Genomic DNA, 14,039 nt, shown 5'->3' on the forward strand with positions numbered 1-14,039 from the left:
GAAGCCGGTCCTGTGACATGCCGAGCAGAGCACATGCAAGGGCCCCGAGGCGGCCGGGAGTGTCCAAGGGTCAGCAAACAGTGCATCAGAGCGGAGGGAGCAGCGGGGCGGGGGGGGACAGACATGCGGGGCTGGTGCCGGGTGAGCAGCATTTGGGGGCCTGAGAGGCCCAGCCGATCTTGAATGCCACCGGGAGCTTCTAGAACGGTCAGAGTTTTGTTCTGGAAAGTCGTCCCCGCAACCAACAGCTGCTGTGTGGAGAGGGCTCCTGGGGGGACACGAAGGTGGCAGTGCGCAAGGTGCTGATGTGAGAGAACGGAGGTGGACGAGGGAGGCGGCACAGGGTCTCTCCCCTCAAAAGGGTGGGATGGGAGATGCGACCACAGTTGGGGGGGGCCCTCTTCTTGGCGCAGGGGAGGTGCTTGCTCGCACACGCATCCCAGGCCCCAGAGGGCGAGGGGGCAGGACCGCATCCCCAGCTCGAGGCGAGGGGGCAGGACCACACCCCCAGCTCGGGCCGAGCCCCCATCCTCAGGAGGGGAACCGTGCCTGCACTTCAGAGAATGGCCACCAGGTGGCACGCGGGCCTCAGAGATGCCGGGACTGAGGGTGGAGGCCGGTGCTAAGCAGGGAGTGGGCGGGCAGGGGCTGGGGGCTGCTGGGCCGGGGGCTGCCCGGAGGCGACAGGGCCCCTCCGCCACCTCCCCCGGCTCGGGACCGCACGGGCACCATGAAACCCACCACGAGGAGACCTGTCTGAACGTGAGAGCACTGTCTGGGGAGGGAGGTGCTCCCGGCCAGGCCAAGGGGAGAGTGGAGGCCGGACCAGGCGAGGCCCGAGGCCGCCAGGGTCTGCCCCCAACCCCAGGACGGTCCTGGGCTGACCCCCCACCAAGGGTCTGGTTTCCACCCCCAGCGCAGGGCCTGGGATGCGCTGACACATCAGTGGCGATTCCCGGGCCGAGAGTCTACGTGGGCTTCACCCGGCCCATCCCAGCTGCACCCAGAGGCCCTGCCTGAGCTGCACAAGGATTTGGCACCCGAACTCAGGACCCTCGGTGCTGATGCAGGGCCCGGGGCGGCAGGGTGGGGGGCGGGGGAGTCCCTGGGATGCTTTACATCAACCGGAGAATTCAATGTTGTTGGAGCCGCTAAGAATCTAAGAGTGAACCTCTCTCTCAGCAGAGGAGGAACTGACCCCAGTCACTCAGGGGGCCTTATGGGCTGAACTGTGTCCCCGCCAAATCCCTATGTGGAAGCCCTAACCCCCAAGTCCTCAGGATGTGACTGTATTTGGAGCTGGGCCTTCAAAGAGGCGATGAAGGTAAAATGAGGTCACTAGGGTGGGTCCTAACCCCACAGGACTGGGGTCCTTATAAGAAGAGGAGGTCAGGGGGCTTCCCTGGTGGCGCAGTGGTTGAGAATCTGCCTGCCAATGCAGGGGACACAGGTTTGAGCCCTGGTCTGGGAGGATCCCACATGCCGCGGAGCGGCTGGGCCCGTGAGCCACAACTACTGAGCCTGCGCGTCTGGAGCCTGTGCTCCGCAACAAGAGAGGCCGCGACAGTGAGAGGCCCACGCACCGCGATGAAGAGTGGCCCCCACTTGCCGCAACTAGAGAAAGCCCTCGCACAGAAACAAAGACCCAACACAGCCAAAAATAAATTAATTAATTAATTTAAAAAAAAATTCTGGAAAAACCTGGATTTAAAAAAAAAAAAAGAAGAAGAGGAGGTCAGGACACAGATACACACAGAGGGACAACCCCGTGAGGACACAGGGAGGAGACGGCCGTCTACACGCCGAGGAGAGAGGCCTCAGGAGGAGCCAGCCCTGCCCACACCTGGGTCTGGCATTCCAGCCTCCAGGACCAGGAGATAATACATCCTGTTGTTTAAGCCGCCCGGGCTGTGGATTTCGTTACGGCTCCAGGAGACCTACACAGGGGGTGAGCGGCCGACCAGGCCCCTGGGCCCAGCACCACCAGCACTTACATTTGGTAGAACGGCAGCCTTGGAATCTGGGCCCAGCCCAGCAAGGTCTTCCCGGCCCCTTCCAGCCGCTGCCTCTTGAACCCTCAGTTACCTTGGCCACAAGGAGACCCCAGGAGCAACCCGCAGAGCAGACGTGCTTTGTGCGGTCTGGGCAGGGGCTCAAATCACCCTGTGATAACCCAAAGCACCAGAGACACCCCCCAACTTTCTCCACTCTCTCCCTGCCCCCCACAGCTCCTCCCCTGCAGTCTGGGAGGTGGGAAGGAGGCCGGCCAGAGGGAAGGACAGTCCCCCGCCTGGGAAGCAGACACACAGCCGGCCAGGGCACTCGGGATGCCCACAGCAGAGAGAAGCATCTCCGGCTCACCACTCACCCACAGGGAGATGACCCCTGGCCTGCCCCAGGGCCTGCCCAGAGCGGGGGTTTGGGGACATTTCTCTGCAGGCCAATGGCAGCCGCCATACTGCCCGAGTGCACTTCTGCAAGGAGCTGCGGCCTCTGGGGCCTTGGCACGGACCTGGCTGGCACCGGGGTTACTTCCATAGGTCCTCAGGACCAGGCGAACGGGAGAAAGCTCCATGACCCCAAAAGGCCATCCGTCTTGCTGGGACGGCGGCCGTCCTACTTTTCAAGCAAGTCCCTACCTTTATATGAGAAAGTATAACCCAATAGGACAGTAAAAACAAAATGCCGGGACAGTTATCCCGGGAAAGCAAGGACATCCGCCGACACAAGCACCTCCTCAGAGGCAGGAAAGACACCCGACAAAAGTCAACACCATCACTTTAGAATCATGCCCTCTCATTGGACTTGAAGGACCCCCCCCAACTGAGAAAATGCACACCTCTCTGCCCGGGCTGGCACATTCCTTCAGGAGAAGCACAGGGAGCCCCCTTACCCCTGGCCCGGCAAGCCGGAGTGACTGACAGATGCCAGTGTCCACACCTGAACAGCACGCTAAACCAAACCAAGCAGCGGCAATTCCAAATTCAGAACACTCTAAAGGACCAGAGGAAAAACTACTGCAAACAATAACAAAACAGAGGCGGTCACAGGCTGTACAAGTGATTAGAGCAAAGGCTTTCCTAGACACCAAAATAACCTCCAGGAAACATAATGGAAGAGAAGATCCCATTTGTGATGGCAACTAACAAGAACAACTATTATTATATTAAAAATAATAACAACAACAGTCTAAAAACCCACATTACAAAACCATAAAACCCTCCTGGATAAAACAGACACGCCTTGACCGTAGACAGAAAGACCCCACCCCAGAGAGATGTCGGTCTCCCCAGATTCATTCATGAAACACCATCGGATTTTTTCTGGGAGGCAGACAAGCTGATAGTGAAGGTCACTGGGGAGAGCAAACAAACAAGCAAGAATTGCCCCTGAAAGAGAAGAGCTGGGCACAGATATTAACCGCATGGTAAAACAGATTTTAGTGCAAACATCAGCAAAGCAGCATGGCCCTGGGAAAGATGCACGGACAAACAGCCGTGGACAGAACAGGGAGATCCCAGAGTAGAGCCGTTGGCATCTGGACATCTGGTTCACAATAAAAATGGCTCCTCAAATTGGGGAGCAAAGACACACTTTGGAGTTAGTGGTGCTGAGAGGGGGCAGACGAGAGGGACAGAGCGAGAGTGAATCTGATCCTCACGCCAGAATGTGCCCACTGCCATCAACAGTTTAAAACCACACGACTAACCCGGACAAGTGCTAGAGGCAGCTGTGGCTGCTTCTCTATAACCTGAGGGGGGAAACTCCTGTGAACCAAAATCCAGAAACATCAAAGGAGAAGTGGAGCCGACGGCATGCAAATAAAACAGGCACTGCCTCAAGGCCACGTTACGAGGACTTGGGGACCCAAGCTTGCAGCCATCAGTTGGCCAGGGCGGGAGGTAACCTGGCCAGAGACTGAGACACCTGCAGGGTCCGAGTACCAGCCAGACCCAGGGCCACAGCGCAGGCCGAGCAGACCACAACCCCGGCTCCTTGTGCCCGTGTCCTCCTGTCCTTCCTTCCTTGCCCAGCTCAGAAGCCCCCTCCTCCAGAAAGCTCTCCCAGACCACCAGGCCCGGGGTCCTCTCATTCTTCGGCCTTCTCAGCCTGACGGTCACATCCTGGCAGGTGAGGGTGCCAGGGTAGGGCGTCCCCACACCTCTAGTCTCCCGGTATCAGGGTGAGCCTGCAGAGCCAGCCAGCAGGGGGGCTCCGGCACAGGGCTGTTTTGTGTGTGGGAGAGGCCAGGAGCAGCTGGCTCCGCCCCCTGGTCCACACGCCAGGGGGATGAGAGCGCAGGGCCCCTCACGCTGCTACGTACCATCCAGAAGAGGGTCCCCGTGGCCAGGGCGACATACTGCTCAATGGTGGACAGCACACTGAAGATGAGGCAGACCAGGACGATGAGGAAGCTGCGGACAGGAGGACACGCGGTCAGCGCCCGCGCCAGGCTGCCCGCCCCTCGCCCCCAGACACGGCCCAGGCCCGGGGAGCAGGCGGGCCCCCTGCCGCCTGAGGGACCAGGCCCTTCCCTCCCCGGCTCTGAGGGCTCCAAGGGCCGCCAGCCCTGACCGCCAGCCGTGAGCAGCGCACAAAGTGCGGCACAGCCAACGGCATGTGACGCCACCCGGCCTCGAAGGGGTGAGCTCCGACCCAGGCTACGGTGGGACGGACCTTGGGACCCCACGCCGGGAACCAGACCCTGCCCACCACCTGTCTCTAAGGTGTCCAGGACGGAAATCCACAGAGCAGAGAGCAGCCTGGTGACCGCCGGGGGCCGGAGGGGCCTCCCTTGGGGGAGGGGAACGCCCTGCACGTAGTGGTGACACCGCAGGGCTCTGTGGCCGCCCCGGCAGCACGAGGCTCAGGGGTGGCAGCACAGGCGCCAGGAGGGGGCCGTCTCCTGCACCCGCTAGTGCGGTGTCACCAGAGCCTGCGGTGTCACCAGAGCCTGGGCTCCCGGCCGGGAGGCTCCTCTGACGCCAGCCCTGCGCCTGCTTTCCCCTCCCCATCCCGGGGGCGGGGGTGGGGGGAGGCCAGAGGTGGAGCCCACGGGGCTGAACAAAGGGAAGGTGGCAGCCCCTGCCCCCGGGGCAGCTCCCAGGCTCAGCCCCCCTCCCATCCCCCCCTCCCGCCCCATCCCTGCACAGACGGGCTGCTCTGATCACACCCGAACCAGAAAGGCTTCCTGAAGGCAGACCCTCCGGGCCCTTCCCTCCACATCCCTGGATGAAACCAGGCCAAGCCCCCAGCCTTCCTCCTGCCTGGGAAGAGGACAACGCTAGCGGGGTCATCCGGGGGCTCCAAGCACACTCTCCAGGGGGGTCCTCGCGTGGCCCCAGGGGTGCAGATGTGGAGAAAGCTCTCTGGGCCCGCGACACAGACCCCCTGCCAGCACCCAGGAGCCCTGGCCCTCTCCCCACCGAGATCCTGCTGTCCCCAGTTGCTTTCACTCCATCCCCCCCATCCCCACATGCCTGCCCTGTGCTCGCTAGGAAGCCCCCTGCATCTCCCCCCGACCCCAGCCCACCTTCCCTCCCGGCCCCTCAGAGCCCGCTGAGAACAGGCTGCCCGACACAGCCCACTGCCCCGCCCACACTTCCTGGGGAGACAGGACCCGGGCCGCCCAGATGCTCCTCCCTGCCTGGGGAGCGCACCCCAAGACCCGGCTGCTCTCCCGCAGCTCTCGGGGTTCCCTCTAACAGCTCTGGTCTCCACCTCTCTCCTGGTGCCTCACACGGGCTGGGTCAGCTGGACCCGCAGAGCCGGGTCCCAGCCACCCCTCTGCACCCTGCCCCCTCGTCAGCCTTGTCTCTTGTCCTGACCACAGGGCTGGTCTCCACCCTGGGCCCCAGAGTCCACCCTGCCCGGCCGCTGAGTGAGCCCTCAACATCACCCCCGCATGACACCATGGTGACCCCGACCCCAGCTCCTTCCCAGCATGCCCCCCCCCCCGCCTGCCTCGGGGCCTTTGCACATGCCGGTGCCCCACCTGCAAGCTCCGCACCCTCGCCCACAGACAGGGGACCCAACACTCACCCCCACGTGCCTCCACCCGTGTCCTTCATGCTCATGTATCACCGCCGGGCCTGGGGCCTGTTTGCCCCCTTCTGCGTCGTCCACCTCCAAGACCATGAGCCCCCAGAGGAGGGCTGTGGGGTGCCACCCCCGCTGCACCCCCGGCAGGTACTCAGCCCGCACCTGCTCAGGTGCGCCTCCATCGAGTTCCCAGCTCCCTCCTTCGTCCCTCCCATGCTGGCCCTTCCTCTGCGCCCCGCCCTCCTCTCGGAGGGGTACAGCCCGGCTCACACCAGCCCCCACCAGGACGCTGGACCCGAAGCACAGTCTGAACGCAGCCCCGAGTCCCGCAGTGGCTCCCAGCAGGACCCCGGTAGCCGCAGCCCTCGCCCGGCCTGGGGCCTCCCGTCCCGACACCAGCGCCCCAGGGCCTAAGGCCGCATCAAGCCTCCCGAGTCTGTATACCCGGTGCCACCCCCCAGGACTCTGCATGCCCACCCTCCACTCTGCCCGACTGCGGACCCGCCTGCTGGCTTGGAAGGGTGTCCAGGCCCGCCCAGCCCCCAGGGAAGCCCTTTAACAGATGCAGCCCTGCCTCCCTGCCGGGACCCGAGGGCATCCCTTGTGTGGTGACTGAGACCCTGGGCCCCCACCTCAGGAAGCTTTCGATCTCAGGGGGACACAAGCGAACCCTGGCTGGCAGAGTGAGTGCCCGGCTGGCCCGACTGCCCCTCGGGCACAGAGCTCACCTGCCCCCGGCCCGCACCCTGAAGCCCCGTGAGTCCCGGGGCCGCGCTGCCCGGCTCGGCCGAGAGAAACCAGGGCAGGTGAGGTCCCCAGGGAGGGAGGCGCCCACCCCACCCCCGCCCCCAGGCCCCCTGGGTGTAGAGGCGGCCACACAAAGAAGCCACACTGCCTGCAGCGTGGTCCAGGCTGCTCCCGGACCTCAGTTCCCCCATCGACACAGCCAGAGCCACAGCCCGCGGCCACTGCCTCTCAGGGCAGTGGACATCTGGGCAGGGACTCAGGGGTCAGTCTTGTGGCTGCCCAGTGTCCCACCTTGTGCCCTCTCCTCCTGAGAAGATGGGCAGAACCCGCCCGCCCATGGCCCGTGGGGATACTTCAACCACTCCCCGTTGGGCCACAGGAAACGGTCCGGGGACAGATGCCACAGTTGCTACATACGGGGAAACCGGGGCTCGGGCTCCACGCTTCCCGAGGGTGAACCTCACGTGGTCAAACCACGGAGGTGACGAGGCCGAGGCCCGGGGGTGGGGGCAGGGAGCACGACACGCGTGGTCTCATCTCTCTCTGACCCGCCCCCCCTCTGAGGGACATTTGCGATGACACCCAGGGTCTGCCAGGTGATCCGGGACAATCCCCCAGATCCAGATCCTTCGCTTAGCCCCACCTGCGAAGCCCCCCTTGCCACACACGGTCACACTCAGATTCCAAGGTCAGGACACCAACATCAGTGCTGACCCGCAGTCCCCACGTCAATAAAACCGGCCTCAGCTCTGAGTCACGTGCCCTGTGCCCCGCGCCACCGTCCCCAAGCCTGCAGCCACCCGCAGCCAGGAAGGTGAGGCCCGGGAGGGGAGGGGGCCGGCGCGGGCCAGGTCTGGACCCAGGTCTTTGGGCCCCGCTGCCCAGGCCTCCCCAGCCTCCACGGCCAGGAAGTGCTCGAAAAGTCCTGAATTCCCTGCTGTTTCCTGTCTCCCAAGGCAGACGAAGCAGGCAGAGCCCAAAGCGGCGCATCGTGGGGGGCGCTGCATGCCGCCGGGCGGCGGCTGGCTATGCTCTGGGGCCTAGGAGGCCGCCGCCACTCTGCGACAAGGCCCGTCCCTGTACGCCTCTTGCTGCCAGGGTGGCAACCGACCGTTTATTGTCGCTGTTAGGATGACCTCGGACGGAAAGCAAAGCGAGGGCTCGTTAGAACTGCGTGCCAGGCAGCGGCACAGAGACCCCGGGCGAGGCCCGGGGAGCGTCCTGAATGGGCTGCAGGTACCACGGCTGCCGGGAGACCTCTTCTACGCGCTGTCCTGTGTCTGGCCGTGCTCCGGGGGCCGGGGGAAGGGTGACTGAGCCTTGCCAAGGAGGAAGGTTCTGGCCAGAGCAGCCCTGCCTGGGGCTGTGGACAGGCCTGCAGGGAGAGTAACAGCAGGGCGGGTGCCCTCACCCGGAGCTCCGCTCAGAGGTGCAGGAGCGCCTCCCCGGGGACCCGGCTGCAGACGACTTTCTCCGGAGCTCCGGGGGTTTGGTGTCATTACCCCGACACACTTTGCTAGTTTCAGCCTTGCTGTATTCTGAAGGCTAAACAGCTCTTCGACTATTCGCGTACGTCGCGCTAGTTTCAGGAAGAATCCCTTAACAGAGGTGATTCTTGTACCCTCCAACCTGTCCTGCGTGGGCCCCGGGGCCTCAGCGATGCCAAGATAGGGTCCCTGCCCTTGGGGGGCTCGCAGCAGCCTGAGGCGCCTGACCTCCTGCCTCTGCAGGGCTGGCCACCACCTGTCCGTCCCAGCTGGCCTCCCAAGGCCCCAAAAACCGGGCAGCCACAGACCCCCAGGAGCTGGGAGACCGAGGTCCAGGGAAAGAAGGAAACCGCCCTGTTCTCTGCATGGGGCGTGGGGAGCAGGGCTGCGGGGGAGCAGAGGCCCCTCCGGCCCCCAGTGCTGCTCGATCCAACTTCCCAGGAGGGCGTGTGAGTGCCCGAGGGAGGTGGCTGCAGCCAGGGGTGAGGCAGCTCCGGGCCCGAGGACAATGGCCTGCTTGTGCCCTGACGGCTGATCCGCCCCGGGCGCTGCGGCCACCAGCCCCCGCCCCGAGGGACGTCCGGAACGTTATCGGACATCATTTCAGGATCTGTGGCAGCAGGTGCCCTGGGAACACAGAAGAATGCAGCAGCCGTGCCAGGGCCGTGGTCCGCGACTCGGCGGGAGGGCGCTCCCGGGAGCAGGAGGGGGGCTGTAGACTGCACCCCCTTCAACCCCCGCAATGGGCTGGGCTGCCCCCAGCACCTGGGACCCGCGGGCTCACCCAGGCCAGCGCCCCGCAGAGGCAGGGGATGGGCCGGACCCTTGGGGAACCTACGTGAGTCTAACCGTGACGGTCTCTCCAGCCCACAGGGAAGCCTCTTTCAACACCGGGACATTTCCCAGTGACACTGAAAATGTGAACAAGAAGCACACACTTCACCTGCAAAGGGAATGTGGCCTGTTCAAGGCGCCCTCAGAACCCAGATGTGAAAGACCTCAGCCTTCTGGCTCCCTGGGCTCTAAGCTGACATTCCGGGACACTGAAATGCAGCACCGGAACGAGTCAGAGAACGTAAGACGTGCCGTTGTCCGTGTGCTCAATTTATTCAATGTATAGAAATTACGTACTTTGAAAAGTTTTGTTGGTCCAGCACGATTCTGCTCCTATGAGGTGCCTTTGAGAGTCATCAACTCCACAGACACAGAAAATAGGATGCTGGGAGCCAGGGGCTGGGGGAGGGGAAGGGAAGTGAGTGTTTAATGGAGACAGTGTATCAATTCGGGAATATGAAGTTCTGGGGATGAACGGAGCGAGGGTTGCACAGCAATGTGAATGTGCTTAATGCCACTGAGCCGTGCACTTAGAAATGGTTACAGAATAAATTTTATGTTACATGTATCTTCACACAATTTTTTTAAAGTTAAAAAAAAGGAAACTAAGTAAACGACTTTTCTACACAAGCCCTGGACGGCTGCCCGTGTTTGACAAAGGCTATAAATGAGTGAGGTTCAAAAACCCGCCCACCCTGCCCGGACCTTCGGGCCGATAACAAAGGGCTTGTCCAGCGGCCGAAAGCTCAAGGCCGAACTCGGAACGCGTGATTTAACAGATTAGGTGCTGACGTTCAAACCCCAGCCGTATCGGAGGGGCTCCTCTTTGTACAAAAGTCACCCTGAAAGATTCCAAACACCTCCGAACAAACAAGAGGACAGGTACCCCCGCTTGGGCCCCGGGCTGGTGAGCCAGCGCCTGGACATGGACACCCCGGGGCACTGGACCCCCAGGGGGAGGCAACCTCAGGTCCCACCAGGGCTGTCCCCGGGGTTGGGGACAACACTGCCCAACAGGATGCCAAGACCCCGCGCCCCGCTGGTCCAGCCCACGCGCAGCACTGCTCGGGGTGGGGCTGGGCCGGGCACGTCGCAGCTCACACCTCGGGCCCAGGTGCCAGGCGCTACGCACAAGCTCCCCACCACACCCCGCGTGGAAGGTGTCATATCACCTCCCACAAGGAGACCGAGGCCACAGGCGAGGCGGGTCCCGGCTCCAGGCTGTGGGGCTGCCCCTCCCGCCCACGCTGCCCAGCCCTGAGAGGGCCCTGGATGGTACAGCAAGAGGCAAGGGGACCCCAAGGCTCTGGGACAGCAGGGACACGGCCAGGGCCACAGGGACAGTAAGCCCAGGCCGGCCAGCCCCGGGGCCCCCTGCCCAGCTCCAGCTTCAAGGCAAGGACTGAGCCTCCCCCTTGGGCAGGGGACCCCATTGCCAAGGGCCAGGCCCAGCCCTTCGTGCCAGGGTCCTCCAAGCGGGAACGCCACATCCAAGGCTGAACCACAGGGTGCGAGGGGGCTGTCCTGGGCAGACGGGGTGGGGGGGTAGCGGGACTGGACCTCTTCCAGCTTCTGGGGGCCCCAGGCATCCTGGGCTCATGGCCGCATCCCTCAGTCTCTCTTATGAGGATGCTTGTCACTGGATTTGGGCCCCCTTCCCCCTGGTATCCAGGATCATCCCCCCTCTCAAGACCCTTAACTTATCACCCCTGCCAAGACGCTTTTTCTACGTAAGGTCACGTTCGCAAGTTCCAGGGGGCCTGACATCTTTGGGGGCCGTCATTCAGCCTCTATAACATATAAAGGGTTTTAATAAACAAATAAATTACTTAGGATGATGATATCTATTAGTGAATCTTTAGTGAGTTTTCAAAAATCAACATCAGGTATCTGGTAAAAACGTATGTTAGTGTCACAATTTTTAAAACAGTCCAAGATACATTTAGAGTTTCCTGCTCATCTTGTCACTATGTCTGCAAAGACCCTCTTTCCAAATAAGGTCACAGGCTCCGGGGATTAGCACGCAGACGTGTCCTTCCGAGGTCACCACTCGGCACTGCACCATCCAAACCACATCGCGCCAGGGAGCGAAAGCAGCCGGGAGTGGCAGTCAACCCGGCCCAGGTGAGGCTCGGCCCCCCAGGGACCCCCGCACTTCTCACCCGTGACCACAGCAGCCCCCCACCCCGTCTCCCCACCACGTGCCGGGCAGGGTCCAGGCCAGGCCTCCTGACCAGGGCTTCCATGGGCCGCCCCCCACCCAGCCTCCCCCCCCCCCAACTCTGAACCTTCCACGGGGCTTGTTCAGCGGCACCGAGTCTCATTCCTTTACAAGGTTCACTCGGGCGATGTGATCCCTGTAGCTAGACGGAGGCCTTCCACGGCCTTGTGGGGTTTCAGCTGACACTTCTTCTGAAAGTGAACTGGGCTGGGGACCCCGGAGACACGGGACCTCACACCTCGTGCTCCGGCTGGGCCCTCACATTGTGCCTGTGCACACAGCACCTCCCTACAGGCCAGGCCTCCACTGCCTGGGGGCCACCACCACCGGGGGGCCACCAGGACTGCACCGGAATCTTCAGCCCACACCCCACTGGTCTCCCTGCCCCAGCCTTTCAGTGTCCACTGGGCAGCCGGGGCGATCCTGGGAAAATGCAAATCCCACCAGCCCCCTCCCAAGCTGAAGACTCTCCAATGAAGTCTGAACTCCAAACCCACTTTCCTGGGCTTCCCCGCAGGGGGCCTTCTGATGCCACAGCTGGGCCCTGTGGGCCCTGCCCCACTCTCATCAGACCACTGACCACCTGCTGCCCACTCTTGCCCCCTGACAGAGCGAAGGCTCCCCAGGCAGAGGCCCATCTGCCGATGTCCCCCTTTGAGGGCCCCGTATGGGGCCTGGTACATGAGTGTTTGTTGAATGACTGATTGACATAATGAATGTTTTAGGTTGAACTCAGGAGCTCAGTGGAAAGAATTCTCAGTGCCACCTCCTCCATGTAGGACTCCAGGGTCTATCAAGCAGTGAGATCCTTTCATGCCCTTCTTTTCCTCCTTGCCCTGCCCTGCGACATCCCACCCGCACGGGCTCAGCCAAGGCCCTACGGGGCTTCCAATGGGCCAGGACACCAGGCAGCTCTCCACGTACCCACCCCTCCACCAGACTGCATGCCAACAATGTCAGGCAGAAAGGAGCCTCCCGAGGGTGGGGGGGGGCCTCTGACGTGAGCTGGGAGCAGGCACGGCCACCCCCACTGCCAGGAGTGCACCAGGACGCACGGGGCGAGGGCTCTGAGGGCCGTGGTCCAGCTGCCCGAAGTCAGCCCCAGAGGCAGCAGGGATAGGCTACCCCAGGAGAAGACCAACTCCAAGCTAGCTGGGGGAGACCACGGGGGGACACTGCACCCGTCCGGACCGCCCACGCCGCCAGCCCCTCCCAAGCCTGCAAGGCACCGCTCTCGCGGCCACTCTGCTCAGCGTCTGCGGGGAGGCCACCGGCCGGGCAGCGACCGCCAGGGTTCAGCCCGCACCCTCTCCTCGGGGCCTCTCCCCGAAACCCAGGACGACGCAGGTGAGGGCACAGCTTGGGCACAGGGACGGGGTCCCGCTCCCCCGGGAAGGCGTGTGACGGCTCCGCCGAGAGCAGCGCGCCATAAAGACGGGGGGTCTTCCACCCTCGCTCACCCGACGGCCGCGCTCAGGGACCCCGACCTCCCCGCGCAGACAGAAACACGTTCCATCCTGGAGGCCCCGGGGGTGCCTTGGGGAGCCCCCTGGCCGAAGGTGCTTCAGGCCCATCTTGGCCGGTCCCCAAAAGCCCCGCTGCACCGCACCCCGAGGTGGCAGTGGCACCCCCGGCACTGGCCACGCATTCCGCTCTGACAGCCCTGCAGGGCGGGCAGTGGGACGGCCCGGGTCCAGCCGAGCTCGGGGGTCACGCAGGCCACCGCCCTGCCCAGCGGCCTGGCTCCTGTCAGAGGGCGCGGGTTGTGGCCACGCTCCTGTCTCATCCCGACGCCCGGCGGCCACTCACGTTCCACGTCCACCTCAGCACAGGGCCCTCGCGTTTCCGGGGGGGGGAGGTCCCCTTCTGCTGAGGGCCACACCGGGGGGGGCAGCTGGGGGGCAGGCGAGGACAGGCCGTGGCTGAGGGCTCAACCGCATCGCCCTAAGCGGTCATTTCAAAGCCTTTTCAGGGCACTGGAGGGGCGGCTGCGGGGGTCTGGGGGAGGGGGGTGCCGTGTGCGCACACATGTGCGATTCCACAGGGGCCTGTTACACAATCAGAAACACAACAGCCGTATCCGAGCATCAGGCTGCGGGCGACGGAACTTGGAACGTCCAGCCCCGCGGGCACTTTTCGGCGTCCGTCCACCAGACGGCAGGGGCAGAGCCACCTGCAGATCTGGGACCCCATCCTCCTTCCCGAGGAGCCCCAGCGGGCCCGGGCCTCGGAGGGGCAGGAGGGCGGGGACGAGCTGAGTAAAAGCCCACCGCCTCCCGTCCACTTGATCTTCACGAGAAGCCCCAGAGGCGGGCCTGTCCCTCATCAGAGGAGAAAGAGGGCACGTGACTGCCCAGAGCCAGAGCCGCAAACAGCGGCGGGGAAAGGGACGCCAGGGCTGCCCGACTCCGGTGCAGGCTCCTTCCACCAGGCTGCCCCTCACGCCTCCAGGAAATCGGGGTCCACCCGAGCGGCAGGGCCTGGCCTCCCACCCACCACCCCTGAGGGGCCGCCCCGGCCCAGCGGTGGGAGGACAGGCCCCAGGCGGGCTTGGCTAGGAGGGCTGGGGGATGTCCCGGCCCTCGGGGTCCCAGCACTGGACGGCAGGCCCACCTGAGGCAGGGCCGCCTGGCAGAGAGGACGAGCCCATCCAGGGCCCAGGGCTGGGGGGTGGCTCTGACCCGCACAGTGTCGCCTACGCTAAGCCT

At 63.7% G+C, this 14,039-nt stretch overlaps 1 protein-coding gene across 5 annotated transcripts in view; it reads right to left on the reverse strand.

Annotated features, from left to right (window-relative positions):
* KCNQ1 (potassium voltage-gated channel subfamily Q member 1) overlaps positions 1-14,039 on the reverse strand; it is a 350,251-nt gene that overhangs the window by 289,529 nt on the left and 46,683 nt on the right. For all 5 annotated transcript variants that reach the window (XM_059932319.1, XM_059932318.1, XM_059932316.1 and 2 more), the window contains exon 2: positions 4,325-4,415. In XM_059932319.1, the coding sequence (XP_059788302.1) occupies positions 4,325-4,415 (91 nt within the window). The remainder of the gene's footprint in view (positions 1-4,324; positions 4,416-14,039) is intronic.

The sequence above is a fragment of the Balaenoptera ricei genome, chromosome 8 (assembly GCF_028023285.1).
Source record: "Balaenoptera ricei isolate mBalRic1 chromosome 8, mBalRic1.hap2, whole genome shotgun sequence".
NCBI classification, from domain to species: Eukaryota; Metazoa; Chordata; class Mammalia; order Artiodactyla; family Balaenopteridae; genus Balaenoptera; species Balaenoptera ricei.